At 62.1% G+C, this 21,591-nt stretch overlaps 2 protein-coding genes across 3 annotated transcripts; one reads left to right on the forward strand and one right to left on the reverse strand.

Moving 5' to 3' along the window:
* Positions 1-565: 565 nt before the first annotated feature.
* LONP1 (lon peptidase 1, mitochondrial) lies at positions 566-19,923 on the forward strand. Its single transcript, XM_080812217.1, has 18 exons — positions 566-1,021; positions 4,067-4,155; positions 4,832-4,951; positions 6,529-6,775; positions 8,442-8,503; positions 8,980-9,109; positions 9,523-9,606; positions 10,571-10,791; positions 11,437-11,575; positions 12,374-12,552; positions 13,922-14,009; positions 14,428-14,550; positions 14,633-14,749; positions 16,991-17,131; positions 17,499-17,664; positions 18,172-18,389; positions 18,467-18,631; positions 19,558-19,923. Exons 1-18 carry the CDS (start codon positions 590-592, stop codon positions 19,732-19,734), a joined length of 2,898 nt encoding a protein of 965 aa, XP_080668343.1. The 5' UTR covers positions 566-589; the 3' UTR covers positions 19,735-19,923.
* Positions 19,924-20,025: 102 nt separating this feature from the next.
* On the reverse strand, positions 20,026-20,977 carry RPL36 (ribosomal protein L36). Of its 2 annotated transcripts, XM_080812226.1 has the most exons (4): positions 20,925-20,977; positions 20,654-20,748; positions 20,236-20,370; positions 20,026-20,152 (listed from the first exon to the last, which is right to left on the reverse strand). In XM_080812226.1, the coding sequence occupies exons 2-4, from the start codon at positions 20,744-20,746 to the stop codon at positions 20,063-20,065; spliced, it is 318 nt and encodes a 105-aa protein (XP_080668352.1). In that variant the 5' UTR covers positions 20,747-20,748; positions 20,925-20,977; the 3' UTR covers positions 20,026-20,062. The 2 variants fall into 2 exon arrangements, with proteins under 2 accessions (XP_080668352.1, XP_080668353.1); XM_080812227.1 differs by lacking the exon at positions 20,925-20,977 and having other exon boundaries at positions 20,654-20,892.
* Between the last annotated feature and the right edge of the window lie 614 nt (positions 20,978-21,591).

The raw sequence follows: 21,591 nt of genomic DNA on the forward strand, positions 1-21,591 counted from the left end.
AACGCCAAGCCGCACAAAACACGCCCCCCTCCTCGAGCGCCCGACGGTGCGCACACCGCCGCGCACGCTCTCGCCAGCCTGAGCATGCGTTCATCGTCTCCCGAACGCGCCACCAGGCTCAGGCTGGCGCACACAGCTGCCCGTGGGCAGGCTCGTTGGAGCATGCGCACGGTGTCTCCCGGGAAATCCGAGTCCACCAACCAGGACGCGTTCCAGAGCCGGAGCGCGTGTCGCCCGCGCGCCTAAGCGAAGTGTATGCACAGGGCTGCCTAGGCGTTCTCGCAGCTGCGCTTGCAGCACCAGCGCTCGCTTTTCAGAGGTGCTGGGGCGCGCCCACAGCCCTCCACGTGAGCCGAAGCGGCTTGCAGCGCCTCGGCTGGGAGGCCGGAAGAGGCGGAGGCGGTGAAGAGGCTGAGCCCCGCCCCCACGCTCCTTCAAGCCCCACCCCGCCGCTTTCCGTTCCGGGTCACGCTCCCCCCTTTGCCCACCCCCCGCCCCGGGTCCCTGGGCACGCGCGGGACTTCACGTGCGCACTAGCGGGGCGGGGGGAAATGACGCAAGTCCTGTGCGTCGCTAGGATGGCCGGGGCATGGCGGCGGGCACAGGCTACGTGCGGCTGTGGGGCGCTGCGCGGTGTTGGGCGCTGCGGCGGCCACTGCTGGCCGCCGCCGGGGGGCGGGTTCCGACTGCCGCCGGAGTGTGGTTGCCCAGAGGCCGGCGGGCCTGCGACGCCTTGCCTCCCTGGGCTCTGTGGGGCCGAGGCCCTGTGGCCGCGGGCCAGTGGCGGGGACTTTGGGAGGCGAACAGCCGCGGCGGCGGTGGCTCATTCTCCAGCGGCGAGGATGCCTCCGAGGGCGGCGCTGAGGATGGAGCCGCGGGCGCGGGGGGCAGCGCGGGGGGTGGGGAAGGCCCGATCATAACGGCACTGACTCCTATGACGATTCCGGAGGTATTCCCGCACCTGCCGCTCATTGCCGTCACCCGCAACCCGGTGTTTCCGCGTTTCATCAAGATCATCGAGGTAATGAGCGCCCCCGCCGTGGCCTCCAGTTTCCCCAACTCTCCAAACGGCAGGTGGGACCGAGGGATCCTTGGGTACCCTCATGTTACACAACTTTTTCCACGCACGAAGGTTCTTAAAAGTTGAAGTTCGAGTCCTTGTCTTCTCACTAGTTTCGTGAATTTGAGCCAGATTCCTCCGCCTTGCAGATCTCTGATGAACCCAGTGAGCTTAGGACTGTCCAGTTAGAGCCCTAGTCATAGAAATCTCCGATGCTGGGAGGGACCGGACCAGAATAGTCTTTGCGGTCCAGTAACTTTTCTGCGGATTTTGGTAAATGTTTCATGACATTCTCACTCGGGGCGGTTTGCAGTCTGGTTGTGAGCCCCTTTGGGATTAGGATTCATTCCTTCCTTAAACATTTCTTGACCGCTTACCAGGGGCCAGGTAGGGCTCTTAGGGCTACAGCAGTGAACAGGAGTGATAAAAATTCCTGCCTTTGGAGCTTACGTCCTAGCGGGATACAAGAGGCAATAAACCAGATTAGTAGGTAAATTTTCATGTTGGAAGGCAGTGACTACTGTAGGGATAATAGAGCCAGGAATAGAGTACGGGAGACTTAGGAGGTAGGTGGGGGAAGGATGTTCTCAGAGGGGGGCAGCCATGGTTTATTCATTCAGTAGAGTGTTTTTTACCTGTTATGTAGCAGGCACTGGGGGTGCAGCAGCAAACAAGCCACATGCAGTCCCTGTGCCTAAGGAACTTGTGTTCTGTTGGAACAGACATTAAGCAACATCATTCAAAACTAAGAGCCAAGGGGGTGGGGAGATGGATTTGGGTGATGTAATAGAAAGTAACATGAGTGCAAGGAACTTGAGTTTTTAGAGTAGGAAGGACCCCAATGCCTTCTTTCTTCCCTGTCCCTTCCCCCACCCCCACTTTTTTTTTTTTTTTAAACGATGTGGAAATTAGAGTCCTTGGTGAAAAGTTATCTGTAACAGAGCAAGGTCGTACAATGAGTCAGCCTCCGCATTCACTCTCTAGCCTCTCCCTCATACTTTAGTCTCCGCTAAACAAATCTCAGGGCGGGAGGAGCCCCTTCCACCTCCTCTCCCACCTGCTGATGGTGTGTGTTGGAGCTACTCTTCCAAGGGCCTTCCTTGGTTTTGAGTGGTGGTTACTTGCGGGCCCCAGAACCTATGGGTTCATATCCTGGCTCCACCACCCATAGCGCCTTCACCTTCAGAAAACTGTGGCTCTCGGCCTCCATTTTCTCATCTGTGAAATGGGTGTTGTAATCAAACCTCATTTCTTAGAGCTGGTCGGGGAGGTAAGTCCATCATTGTTGGGGGTATGGCCCCATACCTTAATCAGAAGTTGCTGCTGCTGTTTCCTGTGTGGTACCCTCCTGACATTTCAGAAGCTTGCCCTTGAAGCCTTTTTCTTATCCTTGACCCCAGCTGACCTCTGGGGCCAGGAGCGTTCGGCTACGGTCCCCTCAGTCCTGCAAAGTGGCAGATGCCTCTTTTGCTCTTTGTCCAGAGAGATGATTCCTCCAGGAGATTCTCTCTCCCCACCCGGAGTTAGCTGGGAGGGTTGAATGAATCGTTGTGGAAAGCGGGAGACTGGCATGTGTTGTTGTTACCTTGTCAGTGACAAGGAATCCTGCCAGAGGGAGGAGGCAAGTGCTAAGGTGCAGCAGTCAGTTATCATGGGAGAGGAATGCGGGAAACTTCCGTGGCACTGGGTGAAGGTTTCCGAACCTGTTAGCAAAGCTCTGTTCACTTTTGATTCTGTGGTTGACACGGCCTGTGGCTAACTTGCCCCTGTAGTTTCTCCCCTTATTAGTGGCCTCTCAGTGTAGATCAGTGGCTCTTAATTTGTGGTGGGTCGAGGCACCTGGGGGACTCAGTTCTTAAGGGTCTGCCTTCAGCTCAGGTCATGATCCCAAGATCCTGGGATCGAGCCCCGCGTTGGGCTCCCGGCTCGGTGGGAAGCCTGCTTCTCGCTCTCCCAATCCCCACTGCTTGTGTTCCCTCTTTTGCTGGGTCTCTCTCTGTCAAATAAATAAAATCGAAAAAAAAAAAACTGTGGTGGGTCATGTACCCATCCTGTGGTCGTCTTGGACCTCTTCCCCGGGAGAAGTGCATCTGTAGGGTCAGGAATCCCTGAGTCATAAGTTACGAGCCTCCGCTAAGGGATGAGCTTAGGACGCTGGTTCCCAGGCTGTGGTGCGGAGGCTGGCAGCGTCAGCATCACTTGGGAGCTTGTATGAAATACAGGTTCTCAGGCCCGCCCCAGGCCTCGTCTGTCAAGAGACTGAGGGCTGGGGTCCAGCCACCTGTCTTAGCAAGTCCTCTAGGTAGCTCCGGTGCTGAAGTTTGCGGGCCCTTAAGTATAATCAGAGTCTGGGGTGGGAATTAATACCTGCTGGAGGGAAATCACTCGGCCTTACGGACGTCTGTGCTCCTGCCCGTGGGATGTTGCCTAGAAGATGTTAGTCCTCTCCCTGCCGTTGAAATGACATCGAGATGATGCGTTGTCATCCCGGGGCTTTCGATCCTTGATGAAAAGGGTGTCGATGTGATTGAGAGATACTTTCAACGCGAACTGGGGGAAGTTACCAGTCTGTGGATGGGCCACGGTTGAATCACACACATTTAGTGTTGTCTTTCTGGTGTTGGTAAGATCAGAATCGTCTAGATTTTCAGGCCAAGGCACTTCACCTCTGAAACAGCTCTTAAAATCGGAAGTTAAATCAGTTTCTTGGTTCTGGCTTTTGGTCTACTTTGAGTTTTCTTTAGAAGGCAGTGGGGCCCACCACGGCCTGCAGCCCTGTCAGTCTGTCCCACCGCATTCTCTACGCATTCGTGTGTGTGTGTGTGTGTGTGTGTGTGTGTGTGTGTGTGTGTGTGTGTTTGGTTTGGACTCCCTGGACTGTGTTGGTTAATGTCCTGGGTCAGGTTAGCATAGCCTTGAGAATCATCTTGAAAACGCTAGAGCTGTTGTCGAAATGTCAGCTAGGAACCTACGCTGCGTTTCACTTTGGGGTCATTGTCGTGCTAGGTTAAAAATAAGAAGTTGGTTGAGCTGCTAAGAAGGAAAGTCCGTCTCGCCCAGCCATATGCCGGCGTCTTTCTAAAGAGGGATGACAAGTAAGTGTAACTTTTCCTTCACTCCTTCGTTGAAGTTGCCCTGGAGTGTAGTTCGTTACAAGTCCTGCTCCGTAGAGTAGCCGGGACCTCTGACCTCTGACCCGGAAGAAATCAGGCAAAACCTGCTGAGCACAAGGCCAAGAGCAGAGCCATCTTTTTAGTCTGGGCTGAAGACTTGGCTCAGCTCTAGGTCTCATGTGGTCAGTTGTTGGGGTGGGGGTAGAGGGGGCGCAGATGTTAACCTCCAGGACCTTTGGTGGTGACCCCACCTGTGAGGTTGCTTCAGAGCAGAGCTGGGAGGACAGATAGATAGGGCAGCTCCGGGAACACCCACCTTGACTCCAGGTGGGAATTAGTTCCACTTCTGAGTTGGGGGGTACGTTCTGTTGGGGGAGGTGTGGAATAAAATCTCTTCCATCGGGCCTGTCTTTACAGCTGACTTAGCCCAGGAGCTGCTCACCTGTGTGCGGCGGCGGTGGCGGCTGCCAGGGGCTGCCCTTAGCCCGCAGGTGCTCTGCGGGGCTTTGCGGCACCTGTGGGAGCGAGGAGGTTGCCCTCGGGTTTCAGTGGAGGCTGGCAGGGCTGTTTCTCTTCTCTTCCTCCTCCCTCTTCACCCAAGATGCCCCGTTGAGAATCGGGGCCTGTGACCATGCACCTTTGTGTCCCTGTCCCTTAGCAATGAGTCTGACGTGGTCGAGAGCCTGGATGAGGTCTACCACACGGGGACTTTTGTCCAGATCCACGAGATGCAAGACCTTGGGGACAAGCTGCGCATGATCGTCATGGGACACAGAAGGTGAGGGGCCCCGAGAGTCTGGGGTGAGGCAGGAGGAGAGGCCCTGAGTTTCCCCAGGTTCCTCTACTGGCCATCCTTCCTGCTCAGTCCTCCTGCCGTGTCACTGCCGGGGCTAGACCAAAGTCGGAGGTGGCGGAGACAGGTCACTTCTGGGTCCCTCTTCTTAAAGTGGCTTTATGGGTGGCCAGCGGCAGGTTGTATCTCTTATGCACGTCATTCACACGAGCGTCACAAATACAAAAGAGCAGGTTGCCTCGTATCCCGCGCGAGGTGTCAGCCGTTCACAGTTGGGTGTGCTTCTTCTCCAGGCGCCCTTGTCTGTGTCTGGCCTCGGATCGTGCTGGATGTCCAACTTAGCACCGCGGGTTTTCCCTCAGCCAGACTCATTGCCTTGTCAACAGGGCAGCACACCCAGGGGAACAGGGTGTGGCAGGCACTGACTCTGTTCCGGGTCCTGGTGGTGGTCTCACTTGGTGAAGCCCCTCTCCGGTCTTCATCTGCTCGTGTTAGAGGCTGTTTTTAGGATAGAGGCTGCCATTCTGTCTCCGGGCGGGGGGGATTCATGAGTTGGAGGGAGTAACGATGCCACAAAATTAATAAAAGCTTGGTCTTTTGCTGAGTGCTGTCCTGACCTGCAAGGTGCCTCATGGAAGGGGCCCCGCCGGCTCCGGGGGCCAGGCACTGGGTCCACATCCCGCCAGCTCTCAGGCCAGCCCTCTGGGAAAGGTAGCAGTTAGTGACCCTGTGGGACAGGAGGGAGCCGAGAGGGGAGGTGGCGTGTTCGTACTCACATCACCTAACCCCTGGTGTCTGCTGGGTACTTGGGTGTGGATGGAGAAAGAGGCCCGGGTCCACCCCCCACCCCCGAGAGAGGAGGCTGTGAACATCAAAACGGGCTGCCAGCTGATTTTTTTTTTTTTTTTTTAGATTTTATTTATTTGACAGAGATCACAAGCAGGCAGAGAGGCAGGCAGAGGGGGTGCGGGAGCAGGCTCCCCGCCGAGCAGAGAGCCAGATGCGGGGCTCGATCCCAGGACTCTGGGATCATGACCTGAGCCGAAGGCAGAGGCTTTAACCCACTGAGCCACCCAGGCGCCCCTGCCTGCTGAATTCTGACGGTGGTGGGAGCTTTGGGGGGAAGCAAAGACGGGCATGGTGAGGGGTAGGCGTAGACGGGGGCTGGACCTCACATGGAGTGGACAGGGAGGGCTTCTCTGTGGAGGTGCTCTCGAACTGAGGCCCGAACAACACGAAGGAGCCGCTGTCTGGTGAGCTCCGGGCCGAGGGAGGGGCAGGTGGAGTCCTCGAGCCGGGCTGTGCTTGGTGGCGCCCGCGGCTTGTGGCGGGGCCCGGAGCTGGCTGCAGCTGGCTCGCCGGGCAGACTCCAGGGGCGCGTGCGGGACAGCGGGCTGTTGGTGTGGCGCGCGGAGCGGCTGGGGCAGCTGGAGGCCGGTGGTGTGCCCGGTGGGGGGTGGGGGGGTTGCCGCTCTTGGTGTTCTGAGACGGGCCCGGCGCGCCCCTCCGCTGTCAGCACCGGAAGCCCCAGCAGCTTCCCGTCGCCCCGTTTGCGTCCTCAGGGTTCACATCCACAGACAGCTGGAGGTGGAGCCGGAGGAGGCCGAAGCTGAAAACAAGCAGAAGGGCCGCAGGAAGACGAAGCGGGGCAAGAAGGAGGCGGAGGAGGAGCTGAGCGGCGGATCCCAGGGCGGCGGGCCCCTCACGGAGGGGACGGCGGAAGCCGCCTCGGGGCCCCTCGGCGAGGTGCTCATGGTGGAGGTGGAGAATGTCGTCCACGAGGACTTCCAGGTCACCGAGGAAGTGAAAGTGAGTCATTGCCGCCGCCCTCGGGGCCCCCTGAGCAGGAGACGTGCTCCCCGAGGCTCTAGCCCGTTATGGCTGCCAGGCTCTCGTGGGAGGCAGAACGTGCCCCCCGCCCCGCCCCACAAGTCCTGGGAAGAAACTGGCATTCAGGAGTGAAGGGTTGAAACCTGGGTCCGGCCCCAGCCTGTATTGGCTGGAACCCCCCGGCCTTTCCGTACTGGCTCCTTCCGCTCAAGCCCGGCGCGCTGGGGAAGGCGAGCGGGGCCCACTCCCCGTTACCCGTGGCTTCTAGGCAGGGAAGCGGCAGCCTTCTGGCCGCCTTGACCCCAGATGCAGGCCTGCTTGCCGCCTTCGTAGCCTAGCGAGCCTGCTGTCGCAGTGGTGGCTGCTGTCCTCCCACCTGTTCTGGGGCAGGTAGCAGCAGGGCGGCCCGCCTCCGGGGGTGGGGGGGAAGAAAGGCAGCGGTCACGGAAGGCCCCCACCTGCGCACGTCCCGGCATCGTCCGGCCTGGGGGAGAGCGCACCGTGCATAGCCGGCCAGCAGCCTCGGTTGGCTCCTGTGGCACATGTCAAACAAGAGTTCTGGGGGCTTCTGAGCTGAGGCAAGGAGGCCTGCGGTCTGCAGGTGACATCTGCCCTGGGCGCTGGGAGGACCTTGGCTGCGTCTGCCCAGGACAGCCTCACACCCACGCAGCTGTGCTGTCCGGAACTTACCGACACGGTCTCTGGTTCTGCACCATCGGCCCCGGTCGCTATCAGGTGCTCGATCTGTGGCTGGTACCACCGAGGGACAAAATGTCAGCTTTTGTCTTGATTCTAAATTATTTTTTAAACCTGGGTGGCTCCCCCAGTGGCCGGACTGGGCCTCAGAGCTTCCTTCCTCTGAGGAAACTCGCGTAGGGGAGAAAAAGCAAAATTCATAGATGCCACAGGGAAAAGCATCAGGGAAACTTGAGGAGGCTCAGTGCTCGTGCTCGTTCGTGCAGGCGCGATGGGCCTCTAGCTGCCCTCTGCAGGTTCCTTCTGGAAAGTCCTGTCGTTTGAGGGACAAACCCGTAGCTAGAGGCTGGGTGCTTGCAGTGAAGGAACTCACGGCGGCCACTTTCCCGATCCCTCCTGTGCCCTCGCTGGGGTTTGGCGTGCTGGGAGCCGCCTTCCGGAAATCAGGTTCCAGTGCTCACCCCACCAGCTGTCCGTGGTCCCGCCAGGAGCACCATGGTCTTTGCTGTGGCGATGATGCTCCTGGTGTCCACAGCATGGTGGTAGGGGGCGGTCCTCCACCTCCTCGGGGAGCCTGGGCCCAAGACCCAGTGACTCGCAGGGACCTCCCCGGACAGAGGAGAATTCAAGCCAGGGTGTGCTGACATTGAGGACATGGGTGTTGGTCATGAGGCTCGTGCTCAAAATAAAGGAATAAAGATACCCATGTCTCCTTTTTCCCTCCAAATGGCTTGTTCAAGGTCAAGGTTCGACAGGGTGTAAGGAGCTAGGCGAGCTAGGCGTTGGTGTTCGTTTTTACGGTCTTGATCCCGAGCCCCCATGGCTGGTGGATTCAGGGTACACTCCGGGGCGTCTGAGGCCATCCATGGCCTGGGCCAGGTGGGAGGGGCTCCTTGGGCCACGGCCCCTGTCGGCCGCAGGGACCGATGGCCGCCTCCCTGTTCACCAGGCCCTGACCGCCGAGATTGTGAAAACCATCCGGGACATCATTGCCTTGAACCCGCTCTACAGGTTGGTCTCCGGTGCCGCTCCCCAGGCCTGGTGTGTGGTCGGCCCTCCCTGAGGCCAGGCGGGGCTCTGCCTGCGTCTTTCTGCAGCCGGGATAATGGGAGGCTTTCTCAAGAGTGTCGTCCCAAGAGAAAACTGGGGGTGGCCCTGCGGTGGGAGGGTGGAGGGAGATGCCTTACGCAGTGCACGTTCTTGCTTCCTTCGTACTAAAGAGAGCGTGGACTTGCCCAGAAGCCTTTTCATCATCAGCTGAGGTGGAGGGAGGGACTCTCACACGGGGTCACTCCATGGCCGGAGGGGGCTTGTGTCTGGGCATGGGGCTGTGAGTCTCATGGCTCTAGGACGGGTGGCCCCACCGGCCCTCACCCGGCTCTCTGTGAGCATCCCGGACCTTGACCGTCGCTGCCGGGGAAGGGACATGGGGGCCAGCGCTGCTGCCGGGCGGGCCCCAGCTGCAGCAGCGCGCTCTGTCCCTGCAGAGAGTCTGTGCTGCAGATGATGCAGGCGGGCCAGAGGGTGGTGGACAACCCCATCTACCTGAGCGACATGGGCGCCGCGCTGACCGGAGCCGAGTCCCACGAGCTGCAGGACGTCCTGGAGGAGACCAACGTGAGCGCACGGGCCGGCCTCCTGGCCTGGCTGCTTCTCCGCGGCTCGGCTTTGCCATTCCACCTTGCACTCCCTGGGGCCGTCAGGCCGCCCCTGCTCCCCAGTCTCTGTGGCGACAGTGGCCATTCACTCCGGGTGGTGTCTTTTGTTCAGCGGGTGTCGTGTTTGGCCTGCCGCCGGTCTTCTGCTGTTACCAGCGACAGCGCTACGAAAGTTCTCGGCCACAGCTTGCAGACCTGCTGGCCTTTAACTGTAGGAGGTGTTTGCAGAACTGGGTCAGAGGGGGCTTGTCTCCACTTGGGGACACGTGGCTGGGTCGAGCTGCCCTCTGTGTGTCCGTCAGGAGGGGCCTGCTCCCCGCACACAGAGATGCCGACTTCTGACCATCACTCGCGTCTTCGCTTTCTCGGCAGATTCCCAAGCGGCTGTACAAGGCCCTCTCCCTCCTCAAGAAGGAGTTTGAGCTGAGCAAGCTGCAGCAGCGCCTGGGGCGCGAGGTGAGCCCGGGCGAGGGCGGGAGGTGGGCCTCTCTCTTGTCCGGGGTGGCGAAGCTCTCTGAGAACCCAAGACTGGTCTCGGCGCTGAGCCCGGGGTCTGCAGCCCCCAGGATACCCTCCGTCGCAGTGGAGCTGCTCTCACGTCCACGTCCTGGGAAGATGCTGGGCACTGGCAACCAGTCTGGGAAGGGGTGAAACTGTTTCCCCGAGGCTTCGCTGTTTGTGTCCCGCCTTCCTGATTGTGGCCAAGTCTAGGGGCCGCGTGGACGGTCGGTTGCTTACCACGCGTGTCGCTTCTCAGAACTGACTTGCTTTTTCCACTTTGTTTTATTTTCGAGAAAACTTTCAGGTCGCATCTTTACTTGGAAAACTTTGAACACTGGGTTACTAGCCCAAGGCAACTTGTTTAATTTTTAATTTTTAAAAAAAATTTTTTTATTTGAGAGCGAGAATATGTGCTAGGGGAGGGATAGTGGGAGAGGGAGAGGGAGAAGCAGGCCGCCTGCTCGGGCCCAGTATGGGGCTCCATTCCAGGACCCTGAGATGATGACCTGAGGTGAAGGCAGATGCTTAACTGACTGAGCCCCCCATCGTGGGGCTCAGACTTATAACCCCGAGATCAAGAGTCACATGCTCTACCAGCTGAGCCCGCAAGGTGCCCCAGCACAAGGCTGTCCTTAACGCACCTCTGACGGGAGACAGGAGTGAGGCTCGTAGGCGGGCCTGGTGCTCGGCGGCCTCCGAGCCTCACCCACGACCCTGTCCATCCGGAGGAGCGCCGCGCCCGTGGCGGCTGCACCAGCATCAGGCCGGCTTCACCTGGTCCCACTCAGGACTGAGGATCGAATCTGCTCCTCACCTGGAACTTGGCGTTGTTTATTTCCATTTTGGGGAGACCGGGTTCATGGAGGAGGGAGCTGGAGACGGGCTTCCCACCCGTGCTGACGGCTGCGCTCGGCCGCAGGTGGAGGAGAAGATCAAGCAGACGCACCGGAAGTACCTCCTGCAGGAGCAGCTGAAGATCATCAAGAAGGAGCTGGGGCTGGAGAAGGAGGACAAGGACGCCATCGAGGAGAAGTTCCGCGAGCGGCTCAAGGAGCTCGTGGTCCCCAAGCACGTCATGGACGTGGTGGACGAGGAGCTGAGCAAGCTGGCCCTGCTGGACAACCACTCCTCCGAGTTCAAGTGAGCCTCCCGGGGCGGCCCAGCCGCAGGGCGTCCACCCATAAGGGCGCCTCAGGCTCAGAGAAGCCGGTGACTGGCAGGGGCCGGGAAGCCAGGAGGGAGGGTGGGTGCCTTGGCCACTCTCCGGTCACGCTGGGCGCCCGAGAAGCACTTGGCGTGTGGCGGTCCGCTCTCGGCGCCCCCGAGCAGACGCACTTCTCTTTGTCACTCGTTTCCCAGCTGGGCAGACGGCGGCTCAGGTGGAGTCAGTGAGCAGGGCCAGGAAGTCCACGCGTCTTCCTGGGGGCTCAGCCCTGCCCCGTAGGTGTGCAGCTCCCAACCTGGGGTCGCTCTCGCGGCAGCGCTGACCGGCCACCAGCCGGGCCTCTGCCCCGCATGCCCTGGGAGAGGTCATCTCCCATTTTTACCCCTGCCGCCTTTGGAGCGGGATTCCGAGCAGTCCCTGTGCTCGCGGTGTCCGGGCCCCTGTCGTAGGAGTCATGCGGTTCCCGCAGCGAGGCTTTGCCGGTTACCAGCTCCTCCAGCTGACGTGCCCGGGGTGCGGTTCGAGCGGCAGGGGCAGTGCGCGCCGGCACCGTGGACTGGCAGTGGCAGCACCGGGCAGCGGGCTGGGCTGCTCACCGGGTCTGGTCTGTCCCCCGGCAGCGTCACTCGTAACTACCTGGACTGGCTGACGTCCATCCCGTGGGGCAAGTACAGTGACGAGAATCTGGACTTGGCCCGGGCCCGGGCGGTGCTGGAGGAGGACCACTACGGGATGGAGGACGTCAAGAAGCGCATCCTGGTGAGGACCCCTGCGCTCCGCCCTTGGGTCCCAGGCCTGCCCCCATCTCCACCCCACCCTGTCCCCGTGAGGCCCTCCCCTATGTCCTGGGCCCTCCCCCACCCCACCCCATCCCCATGAGCCCCCCCCCCGCACCCCTCCTGCACGTCCTTGGGCACGGGCTGCTCGAAGCCTCCCCTGGGCGCCACAGTCCCGCCTCCCCGGCTCTTGTTCTGAGCACGCGGTGTGGGCACTGAGCAGCACGGACTGTCATCATGTGGATTCGGGACCCAGGCTTCCCCCGTGGTGGGGCGGGGTCCCAGGGAGTGGTTTGGGGCATTTCTGGTCTAGGGTCCAGGAGGGCCTTGGCTGAGGCAGGGCTGGCGGGGTTGGCAGAGGCTGAGGAAGGAGAGGCGGAGGGCTTCGGGGGGAGGGACTGGCATTGGAGTAGCTCAGAAGGCGGCAAGGGCAGCCCGGGCGGGGCAGACTGCTCTAGGGGCCTCGGATGCCTGAGGAGAGGGACAGGAGTTGTGCCTGAGAGGACAGGTGATGGGCCCAGCTCAGGGCCAGTAGTTTGTGGCCAGAGCGGCGAGAGGGTCAGTACGATCCGGGATGTGGAAGGGGTTGCTGCCAGCTCGGCCTGGTGCCCTTATCACCCAGTCGGTCACTGCAGTCACCTCGGCCCCTCTGGGACATGCCTTGTCCCTTCCACAGCCCCCCGAGGTCTGAAGGGCAGCGTGACAGTGGCGAAGGTCACAGCAGGCAGGGCTCCTGAGCGGGGGTGGCGCGGGTCTCATGGGAGCCGGCCTCTGCCCACAGGAGTTTATCGCCGTCAGCCAGCTCCGAGGCTCCACGCAGGGCAAGATCCTCTGCTTCTACGGTCCGCCCGGCGTGGGCAAGACCAGCATCGCGCGGTCCATCGCCCGTGCCCTGAACCGCGAGTACTTCCGCTTCAGCGTCGGGGGCATGACGGACGTGGCCGAGATCAAAGGGCACAGGTAGGCCTGGCCTGGCTCCGTTCCTGCGTGCGCGACGGGGTGTCAGCGGCGAGCGGTGGCCTCTGCTCATGCTGGGCTAAGTGCCGACGAGCCTGGACACCCGCTGCCTGCGGGCCCGGCGGAGTCCGGCGGCTCCAACGTCGGCTCAAAACCTTGGCCTCTCGACCAGCAGGAGGGCGGCCCCCCCGGAGCATTTGTTTACCAGGCTCTTGGCAGATGGTCCCCGCGAGTTCCAGCTCCCATCCTGCCCAGTTCAGCTCCCCCAGCGCTGCGGCCAGAGTTCCGGGGCAAGGCGCTCTCCCCGCTGAGAGCGGGGCCACACACCGGTGAGGCCTCAGCGCCTCTCCTGTGTCTTTAATCCCTCACCAGGTCTAGCAGGGGCTGGTAACCCTGGGTCCACGGTCTGAAACTGCTGGGCTGTGTGCATGCGCCCTTCCATCGGGACGGTCGTGGCGTGTTCTCCTGGGACCTGCAGCCTCGTTTCCTCTCTCCTCTCTGCCCTCACTCTGCTCTAGCCACGTGGGCTTTCAGCACAGCAGGCCTCGTCCTGCTCTGCCGCTGGGCCTTTGCACAGGCTATGCCCCCTACTCAGAAAACCCTCTTCCTTCAAATACCCACACAGCTTGCTGCTTCACTTTTTTTTTGCTCAGGACCTCTCCCTGAGACGTTCCTTATTCCCGCTTTAACACCCCTGAAATGGCATTCCAGATCCCTCGTCCCTTCTTATGTTTGTGGCATGTATAAAGTTCCTCACACCTCTGAGTTCCTCCTTCATCTCTTGTGCCATTTGTCTGCCCTGCTGGGCCTAACTCAGGCACAAGACTCGGGTCTGCTTTACTCTGTGAGCGCCAGACCCCCGCAGCTGAGCTGGGACAGTAGAGCAAGGAGGTGGTCAAGAAATACCCCGGCAGGCGCCAGGCGGGTCCGGGCCATGGGCCCAGGGACCCCAAGGCCTGGGAGGCCGTGCTGTGCCTGCAAGGACCTGGTGGGTGGAGAGAGCATTTCTGCCGCCAGCATCTGGCTGCTCCTGACCTTTCTTGTTCCGTTAGGGTGGGCAGTGTGCGCTGGGTTTCAACATCTGGATAGAAGGTGCTGGCTCGGGGGACAGGTCTGAGCGAGCCCTGGTTTTGCATCTGTTCCCGGGCCCAAGTCGGAGCCGGGGGGCGATGGCGACATTGCCGTTGCTGGAGAGCACAGGCCATCGGGGAGGCCATCAGCTGGTGCCACACACACCACCTCCCTGTTGATGCCTCGGGGTGGCCCTCCGTGGAGGCCGAGTGCTACACCGAGGGTCTGTGCGCTCTGGGAGCCTGGCCTGGGGGAGCCGGCAGGGGAGGAGCCGACCGCTCCGGGTGTGCTCTGCCCCCAGGCGGACGTACGTGGGTGCTATGCCAGGGAAGGTCATCCAGTGCCTGAAGAAGACCAAGACGGAGAACCCCCTGATCCTGATAGACGAGGTGCGCACGGGCGGGGGGCTGGGCGGGAGGCTGGGTGTGCGGCGGGGCTCAGGGCTGACACGGCAGCACGGCCTCCATTCTTAGCACCCTTCCCCAACGTCAGACATGGTGCTTGAGGCCTTCCTGGGCCGGAGTTCCAGGCGGTCCCGGCCAGGCGGAGTCTGAGATCGGACCCATGGCCCCCGCCATTTCGGTTGTCCCCTAGTCCCCGGGGGGGCCCCACAGCTGCTGGGCCACTTCACAATAAGCTTCTGTCCTTGTCCTCGGACCATCCCATGGCAGCCCTCCTGCTCCGGGCTCACCCAATGCCTGGCCCTGGTGCTGGTGAAATGGGGCCCCACCCTCCTCCCTCCCGCCAGGAGCAGCCCTGGGAGCGGGGACCAGTGCCCAGAGCACCCACCTTGCACTGCCCCTTCAGGTGGACAAGATAGGCCGGGGCTACCAGGGGGACCCGTCGTCAGCACTGCTTGAGCTGCTGGACCCCGAGCAGAACTCCAACTTCCTGGATCACTACTTGGACGTGCCCGTGGACCTGTCCAAGGTGTGTGTCCTGCCGGGGAGCCGGGCCCAGTGGGGAGAGGCGGGGGGCTGGTCCTCTGGAACCTTCCTGCTGGCCTCCCCAGGTGCTGTTCATCTGCACGGCCAACGTCACCGAGACCATCCCCGAGCCGCTGAGGGACCGGATGGAGATGATCAACGTGTCTGGCTACGTGGCGCAGGAGAAGCTCGCCATCGCAGAGGTGAGGGTGAGACCCTCGCCCCAGCTCTGGACAGACGGGGGTGCCCACTGCAGCTGGGGGTCAGGGCATATTTGAGCCCAAGTGCCAGGCCCCTAACCAGAGCTGCAGGGAACAGTCCATAGTGGTCCTGCTCGGAGCAGGGATGGCCAGGGGCTGTCCACTGGCGTAGCGTGAGTATGGCCGAGAGCAGAGGTGCGTCCAGCCGTGAGCCGTGTAGCCGCGCACGTGTGACCCCTGCGTGGGCGCGTCCACGCCCCACCCGCTTTCCAGCTGGGTGTTTGGTGGCTCCCGTTTGCCCCTGCCCGGGCCTGGCGTCAGACCCCCGGGCTGTTCCTGCTTGGGGGCCGGTTGCACATTGCAGGGCTGGCTGTCCTCCGACCGACTGGCTGTACCTCGGGGGTTCCCACACCTCGTGTGTGGGTTTGGCAGTTTGCCGTAACAGCTCGCGGAGCTTGGGGCGATAGTCTGCTTCCTCACCAGTTCGATACAGAGAATACAGCCAGGGAACAGCCGTGACCACGCATCAAGCCCAGCAGGGCCACGGGGCTTCCGTGTCCCTGGGTGCGCCACCCTTCCAGCGCCGCCCAGCGGGCCCGCCTTCTCCCAGCTCCGCGGCCCAGGCTGTTCCGGGAGGCTTCTGTCCCTGTGCGTTGTTGAGTAAATCATGAGCCGCTGGTGGTGGACTGGCCCTCCAGCCTCTCCTCTCCCTGGGGGTCAGGGGCGAGGCTGACCAGTACCCACCACCCCGCCCCCCACCCTCAGACCCCCACTCTAGGGGCCGCCTCACTGGCGCAGGCCCAGGTGAGGCGACAAGGGGCCCTGGGAGGCACCAGCAGCCGCCCTGCTCCCCCCACTCTCCTGCAGACCCACCTGGTACAGATTTCTCCTACCCCACTCCCCCGGGCCCCAGAACAGGAATAAGAGAGAGACCGCAGTGAAGGTGACATTGGAGGGAACAGTCTTCTGGGTGGGCCATCAGCAGGGCTATCCGCGCACCGTGGGGGGCCGTGTGCTGGGCCTGCTAGTCCCCTCCCCCGTTGGTGCTGCTCCCTGTCCCGCCGCACAGCTGTCCCAGGGCTGGCACCTCTGCCGCCCGTCTTCCCACCAGCCCTGGGCCTTCTGTGGCTGCGGAACACTTGTCCGAGGCCCAGGCTCAGCCAGGATTCAGGTCTCCGTGCATTTCCTAGACCTTAGTGGTCTCCCTGGCCGGAGGCTGGCTTCCTACCCTGAAGAATGTTAACCGGAGCAGAACCAGATTTCTCTCCAGAGCCAAAGGGAGGTGTTTCTGACTTGTGGTTTTCGTGCTGGGAGGGGGTCGAGCACATTTTTTCCTGAGCCCATTTCAGCCGTCAGGTGCTGGGCCCCAGCTCTCGGGGCCTGCTAGTGGCCTCCTGTGCCCTGCTCTGGGAGGGGAGCCAGAGGAGCTCTTGGCTGAGGTAGTTGTAGGGGGCTTGGGGCCTCCCCTGCCGGCCAATGAGGGGCAGGCTTGGGGACCTGGACAGGGAACTTCTTTTAAAACTTTAAAGGGACAAGAAGAAGAACACGGACTCACAGAGGCTTCGGGGCCAACCCATGTCAGTTGACAAATGTACTGACGTGTAAGGTTGTGTCCCCCATGTTTCCATTGCCTTCTACCCCCCAGTTTGTGCTCAGGCCTGTCTGTCCCATGACTGCTCTGTGGCAGGAGTCGGGCTGGGCTGTGAGTGACCTTGGAGCCTCTTGACCTCCCCATTCCTGTCTGTTCAGGGTGGCCTACCCCGAGTAGGGTGAGCCCAGGGATCCAGGAGATCTTCCTGGAGGGGTGGCCTCTTAAGTGCCGTTTGGAGGGAGGACAGGAATGGAACCTGGGCAGAGGACGGCCCAGGAGCAGAGCCCTGGGAGCCTCCGGAGGTGGCAGGCTGGGCCTCTGTGGGCTCCCAGGAGGGCCTGGCACCCGCCATGCACTCCACCCAGACTCCCTGCCTCCCTTCCTCCCCGCCCTGCTGGCTCCTACCCTCAGGTCTCCACTTTGGTGTTCCCTCCTGGGGCAGCCTTCCCCGAGTTCCCCGGAGCGCCCTGCCCCCCGACCCTGGGGTTGAGAGCTTGTACAGACAGATGCTGGGGCCACCTCCATCACCTCTAGCCAGCCAGGGGTTGTGGGAAGGTTTCGGGGGTGAGTGGGCGTGGGGGCACGCAGGAGAGGCACCTGTTCCTGGTCCTGAGGCCCCGAGGGTCCTGATGGCGGCGTGCTCCTCCTGCCAGCGGTACCTGGTGCCTCAGGCACGAGCCCTGTGTGGCCTGGACGAGAGCAAGGCCAAGCTGTCGGCGGACGTGCTGACCCTGCTCATCAAGCAGTACTGCCGGGAGAGCGGCGTGCGCAACCTGCAGAAGCAGGTGGAGAAGGTGAGCCGGGCGGCCTGGGGGAGGGGGAGGTCTGCATCCTGTGCAGGCGGGTGGGGGCTGACTCAGGGACCCGTCACGCAGGACCCCACTCCCAGGAAGTCCCCAGAGGAGGCCTGTCCACAGAGACGGGGAGGAGCTGGTGGGAGCCGGGCTGGGGCAGGGGGTGGAGGGGTCTGTGCTTCACGGGGACGGACTCTCCATTTGGGGAGATGGAAAGTTCTGGAGACAGATGTGAATGTACTTGATGCCGTGAAGCTGTAAACTTGGAAGTGGTTGGACTGGTCACTTTATGTATCTTATCCTGATGTGAAGAGTTAAAAAGCGGAGTAGGGGGCACACGCTCATGCTGCTGCCTCGCCTGCTCCAGGTGTTGCGGAAGTCCGCGTACAAGATCGTCAGCGGCGAGGCCGACCAGGTAGAGGTGACGCCCGAGAACCTGCAGGACTTCGTGGGGAAGCCCGTGTTCACCGTGGAGCGCATGTACGATGTGACACCGCCCGGCGTGGTCATGGGGCTGGCCTGGACCGCCATGGGTGAGCGGCAGAGCCCTCCAAGGCCCCTCGGCAGAGGGAGTCCAGGAGACCGGGGGCTGATCGGGGAGGGGAAAGATGGGCCCCCAAGGTGGCAGGAGCGCCCCACAAGCCTTATTTGCCTTGGGAGTCCCTCTGGCTTGGGGGACTAGGTTGTCACCCAGCTGTGGGGGCTTCCTTACACGGGTGACGCCACTCCACCCCAGGCTGACGGGTGGTGCCGTGGGGTGAGTCTGCAGAACAGGCTGGCTCTGACTGGTGCACTGCCTGCACATCTGGATGAGATGTAACGGAACTGGGGCTCGGCGCTGGAAGGCTGCGCCCTTGCTGTGCCCATGAAAACGAAGCAGAGGCCAGCAGCCGCCCAGGGGCAGCACTGCAATGTGGAGAGGCAGGCGGGCATCAAGCCAGGGAGAGGGGGGCAGAGGGAACACTTGAGGTGTCCCCTAGGCACCCCACTGTGAAGGGGGGGGTCCTAGGGTTCCCAGCTTCTGCCTGCTGGTCTTCCAGGAGGCTCGACGCTGTTTGTTGAGACGTCCCCTCGGCGGCCCCGCGACAAGGATGGTAAGGGGGACAAGGATGGAAGCCTGGAGGTGACAGGCCAGCTGGGGGACGTGATGAAGGAGAGCGCGCGCATCGCCTACACCTTCGCCAGGGCCTTCCTGATGCAGCACGAGCCCAGCAACGATTACCTGGTGACCTCCCACATCCACCTGCACGTGCCCGAGGTGAGGACCCGCCTGGCAGCCCGGTCCGCCGTTCGGTTGTGCCCGCCTCTCATCCAGCCTGCCCATCTCCCCACCAGGGTGCAACCCCCAAGGATGGCCCGAGCGCCGGCTGCACCATCGTCACGGCCCTGCTCTCGCTGGCCATGAACCGGCCCGTGCGGCCAAACCTGGCCATGACGGGCGAGGTCTCCCTCACCGGCAAGATCCTGCCGGTGGGCGGCATCAAGGAGAAGACCATCGCGGTGAGTCTCACCCCCTCTGCCCTGGGGTGGGTCTAGACTAGGGCCCCCAGGAGGCACTGTGTCCTTGCAGAGCGGGTGTAGACCTTAGGCAGGGAGGGTACCGGCCCCTACAGACTAGGGTTTGGGTCCGTGTTGAGCGGAGTGTCTAGCTGTCCCGCTCTGCAGTGGTCCTTTGTCTCTCCAAGATTTCCCGTCTTGACTGCTCTCAAGCTAGCAGGGCTTCCTGCTTCCTCAGCCAAGCACCAAGGATGGCGGAGGCAGAAAGAGGAGGAGAGTCTGGCCTGGGAGTGCGAGAGGCCTTGCCTTGGCCAGTTAGTCCTGTGCTTCTCCCTCAGTGCTGGGACTCCTGTCCTGTCGTCCAACTCTTGATCCGCTAACTCCTGAAACCTGGACCCCCATCTGTCCCTTGACCTGCCCACTAGGCACAGTCCATGTCTGGGGGTGTCAGAGCCTCTACACCATGCTTTCCTCACTTGCGAAGTGGAAGAGGAAATAAGGCCGCACACGCCGTGTCCCTGGATGGTGCCTGGTGGCCAGTGGGAACCATTGTCCCCCAGGGGGCTAGTCAGGCAGCAGCAGGGTGAAATGGGGGTTGGTGGCGGGAGCCCTGAAGGACTGTGGGCTGGACACAGACCAGCCTCCAGAGCGCACAGGTGCTCGCTCAGGCTGCGCAGTAAGGCTGTGGCACGCTTTAATGCAGTTCGTGTTCAGATCCTGTTTACTTGTAGCTGCCAAAACGCTTAACCGGCTCTGGTTACTGTCCTCGATTAAAACCCGGGGTTCTGCGGGAGCAGGCTGCTGGAACCGAGGCCAGGGATGGCGCTGGGCTTCGATTCCTCAGCTGTGCGCCGGTGCGAAGGGGAGGCCGACAGGGCACAGCCCTGTCCCGCAGCCCTTCCCATTTGCCCACGGGCCCTCCCTCCCAGGCAAAGCGAGCTGGAGTGACGTGCATCGTCCTGCCGGCTGAGAACAAGAAGGACTTCTTCGACCTGGCGGCCTTCATCACGGAGGGCCTGGAGGTGCACTTCGTGGAGCACTACCGAGAGATCTTCACCATCGCCTTCCCTGAGGAGCAGCCAGAGGCCCTGGCGGTGGAGCGGTGACGGCACCCGGGCTCGCTGGCATGGACAGGCCCGCTCGGGCCAAGGTGGCACTGGACCAGGAGCTCTGGGCCGCTGAGCCCTCCGGAGACCCGGCAGAGCCCAGAGGTGAAGGGCCACGGCAACGGCTTAATCACGGCGCCCCACATGGATGATGAACTATTTAATTATGATTAAAACGCCTTCCCAGGACTGCTCGCCTGCTTGTTCTGTGCCCCACTCCAGCGCCTGCCCCTCCCCAGTGCGCCGCGCAAGGACTCCCCCGCCTTCCTCAGATCAGCACGACACCCGGAGTTCCAAAAACGCTTTATTACACACACGGGCGGGGAGCTCAGTCCTTCTTGGCCGCCGCTTTCCTCATGGCAGCGAGGACATTGCTCAGCTCCTCTCGCTTCCTCTTGGCGCGGATGTGCGTCCCCACCTGCCGGGCAGGGAGAGCGCTCAGTCGGGGAGTCGGGGACCCGGGACCCCGAGGCCCGCCCGGCCCCGCGACCCCGCACCTACCCTTTTCTTGATGAACTTGAGGGCGCGCTTGTCCTTGGACACCTTGAGCAGCTCCATGGCGCGCCGCTCGTAGGGGGCGAAGCCGCACACCTCTCGGATCATGTCCCGCACGAACTTGGTGTGCTTCGTGAGGCGCTGCGGGGCGGGGGGCGTTCAGAGCCCGGGCCACCCGCGGTCCTCGGTCCCGCGCCCGCGCCCTCTCGCGCCAGGGCGCCCCTGCCCGAGCCCGCGCCTCATCCCGCGGCTGGCCTCGCCCCTGCGTCCGGGCGCGCCCCGCCAGCCGTTCCCCGCCAGGCGATTCCCAGGAGTGTCCGCCCTCCGCCGGGGCGGGCCCTGCGCCCCCTGCCGCTCGCCCCGTCGCCGGGGCCGTGCCCTACCCCCGCCAACGCGGCCCCCGACGGCGCGTGCCCGCACTCACCCCGCGCCGGCGGCTGTGCCTCGGCTTGCTCACGTTCTTGGTCACTTTGTGGCCCTTATTGAGGCCCACGGCCATAGGGTAGCGCAGAGCCATGGCTGCGGACGGGACGGAAAGGGACGTGGGGCTGGGTCCGGGCTCGGCTCCCGCCGCCCGGGACCCCGCGTCCCGACTCCCCCGGGCTCGCTCGCGGCGCCCCACTGTAGCCTGGAGCCGCACCGGGGCCCCGGAGCCCGGATGGCAGCAGATCCCTGTCGCCCGGCGCCCCACTAACCTGCAGCTCTTCAATGGCTCCCGCGGCGGAAGGGCTGTCGCCTCGCGGAATTCTGGGATTTCTAGCTTCCGCGGGTCAAGCGGGCCAGAGCGGCAGAGACCCCGCGGGCTCCCCCTGGCGGCTGGAGGCCCTGCTGTTTCCCCGTGCGCATGCGCAAACCGTCTCCCTGTGCGCGCGCGCTCAGGACCAAAACTAGCCTTAGCCGGAGTTGCCGTGGCTTTCTTTGCGGATGGCTTGGGGGTTGAGTCCTACTTCTGCCGCTTGCTGGCTGAAATCCCACCTACGCCGCCGGCTTGCGGACCCGGCGCCAGGGACTTCAGCTCCTGTACTTGGATTTCCTCATGTATAGAATGAAAATAGTAAGGGCCGCCTGGGTGGCTCAGTCGGTTAAGCATCTGCCTTCGGCTCAGGTCTTGCTCCCAGAGTCCTGGGATGGAGCCCCGCATGGGGCTCCCTGCTTTTGGGAGCCTGCTTCTCCCTCTTCCTGGTCGTGCTCTCTCTTAAATAAATAATCATCTTTTTTTAAAAAAGAAAAGTCTTTATTAGAATGAGGACAATAATAGCACTTATTCCAAACTGTTTGAATAAGATATAATGATACTTGACACAAAATAAAACTCCCATAAATAGGTATTGGCTTATATGACACCAAATTCTGTATTAGAAC

This window comes from Martes martes (genome assembly GCF_963455335.1).
Source record: "Martes martes genome assembly, chromosome: 1".
Classification (NCBI taxonomy): domain Eukaryota; kingdom Metazoa; phylum Chordata; class Mammalia; order Carnivora; family Mustelidae; genus Martes; species Martes martes.

What these genes read in the sequence shown, in the direction of transcription:
- LONP1 (XM_080812217.1), top strand. Translation starts at nt 590, where the DNA reads ATGGCGGCGGGCACAGGCTACGTGCGGCTGTGGGGCGCTGCGCGGTGT. An exon ending in GCCTTGAACCCGCTCTACAG is followed by an intron (nt 8,504 to 8,979) that starts GTTGGTCTCCGG and finishes CTGTCCCTGCAG; the next exon opens with AGAGTCTGTGCTGCAGATGA. An exon ending in AGCAGCGCCTGGGGCGCGAG is followed by an intron (nt 9,607 to 10,570) that starts GTGAGCCCGGGC and finishes GCTCGGCCGCAG; the next exon opens with GTGGAGGAGAAGATCAAGCA.
- RPL36 (XM_080812226.1), bottom strand. Translation starts at nt 20,746, where the DNA reads ATGGCTCTGCGCTACCCTATGGCCGTGGGCCTCAATAAGGGCCACAAA. An exon ending in GGCACAGCCGCCGGCGCGGG is followed by an intron (nt 20,371 to 20,653) that starts GTGAGTGCGGGC and finishes CCCGCCCCGCAG; the next exon opens with CGCCTCACGAAGCACACCAA. An exon ending in TCAAGTTCATCAAGAAAAGG is followed by an intron (nt 20,153 to 20,235) that starts GTAGGTGCGGGG and finishes CCTGCCCGGCAG; the next exon opens with GTGGGGACGCACATCCGCGC.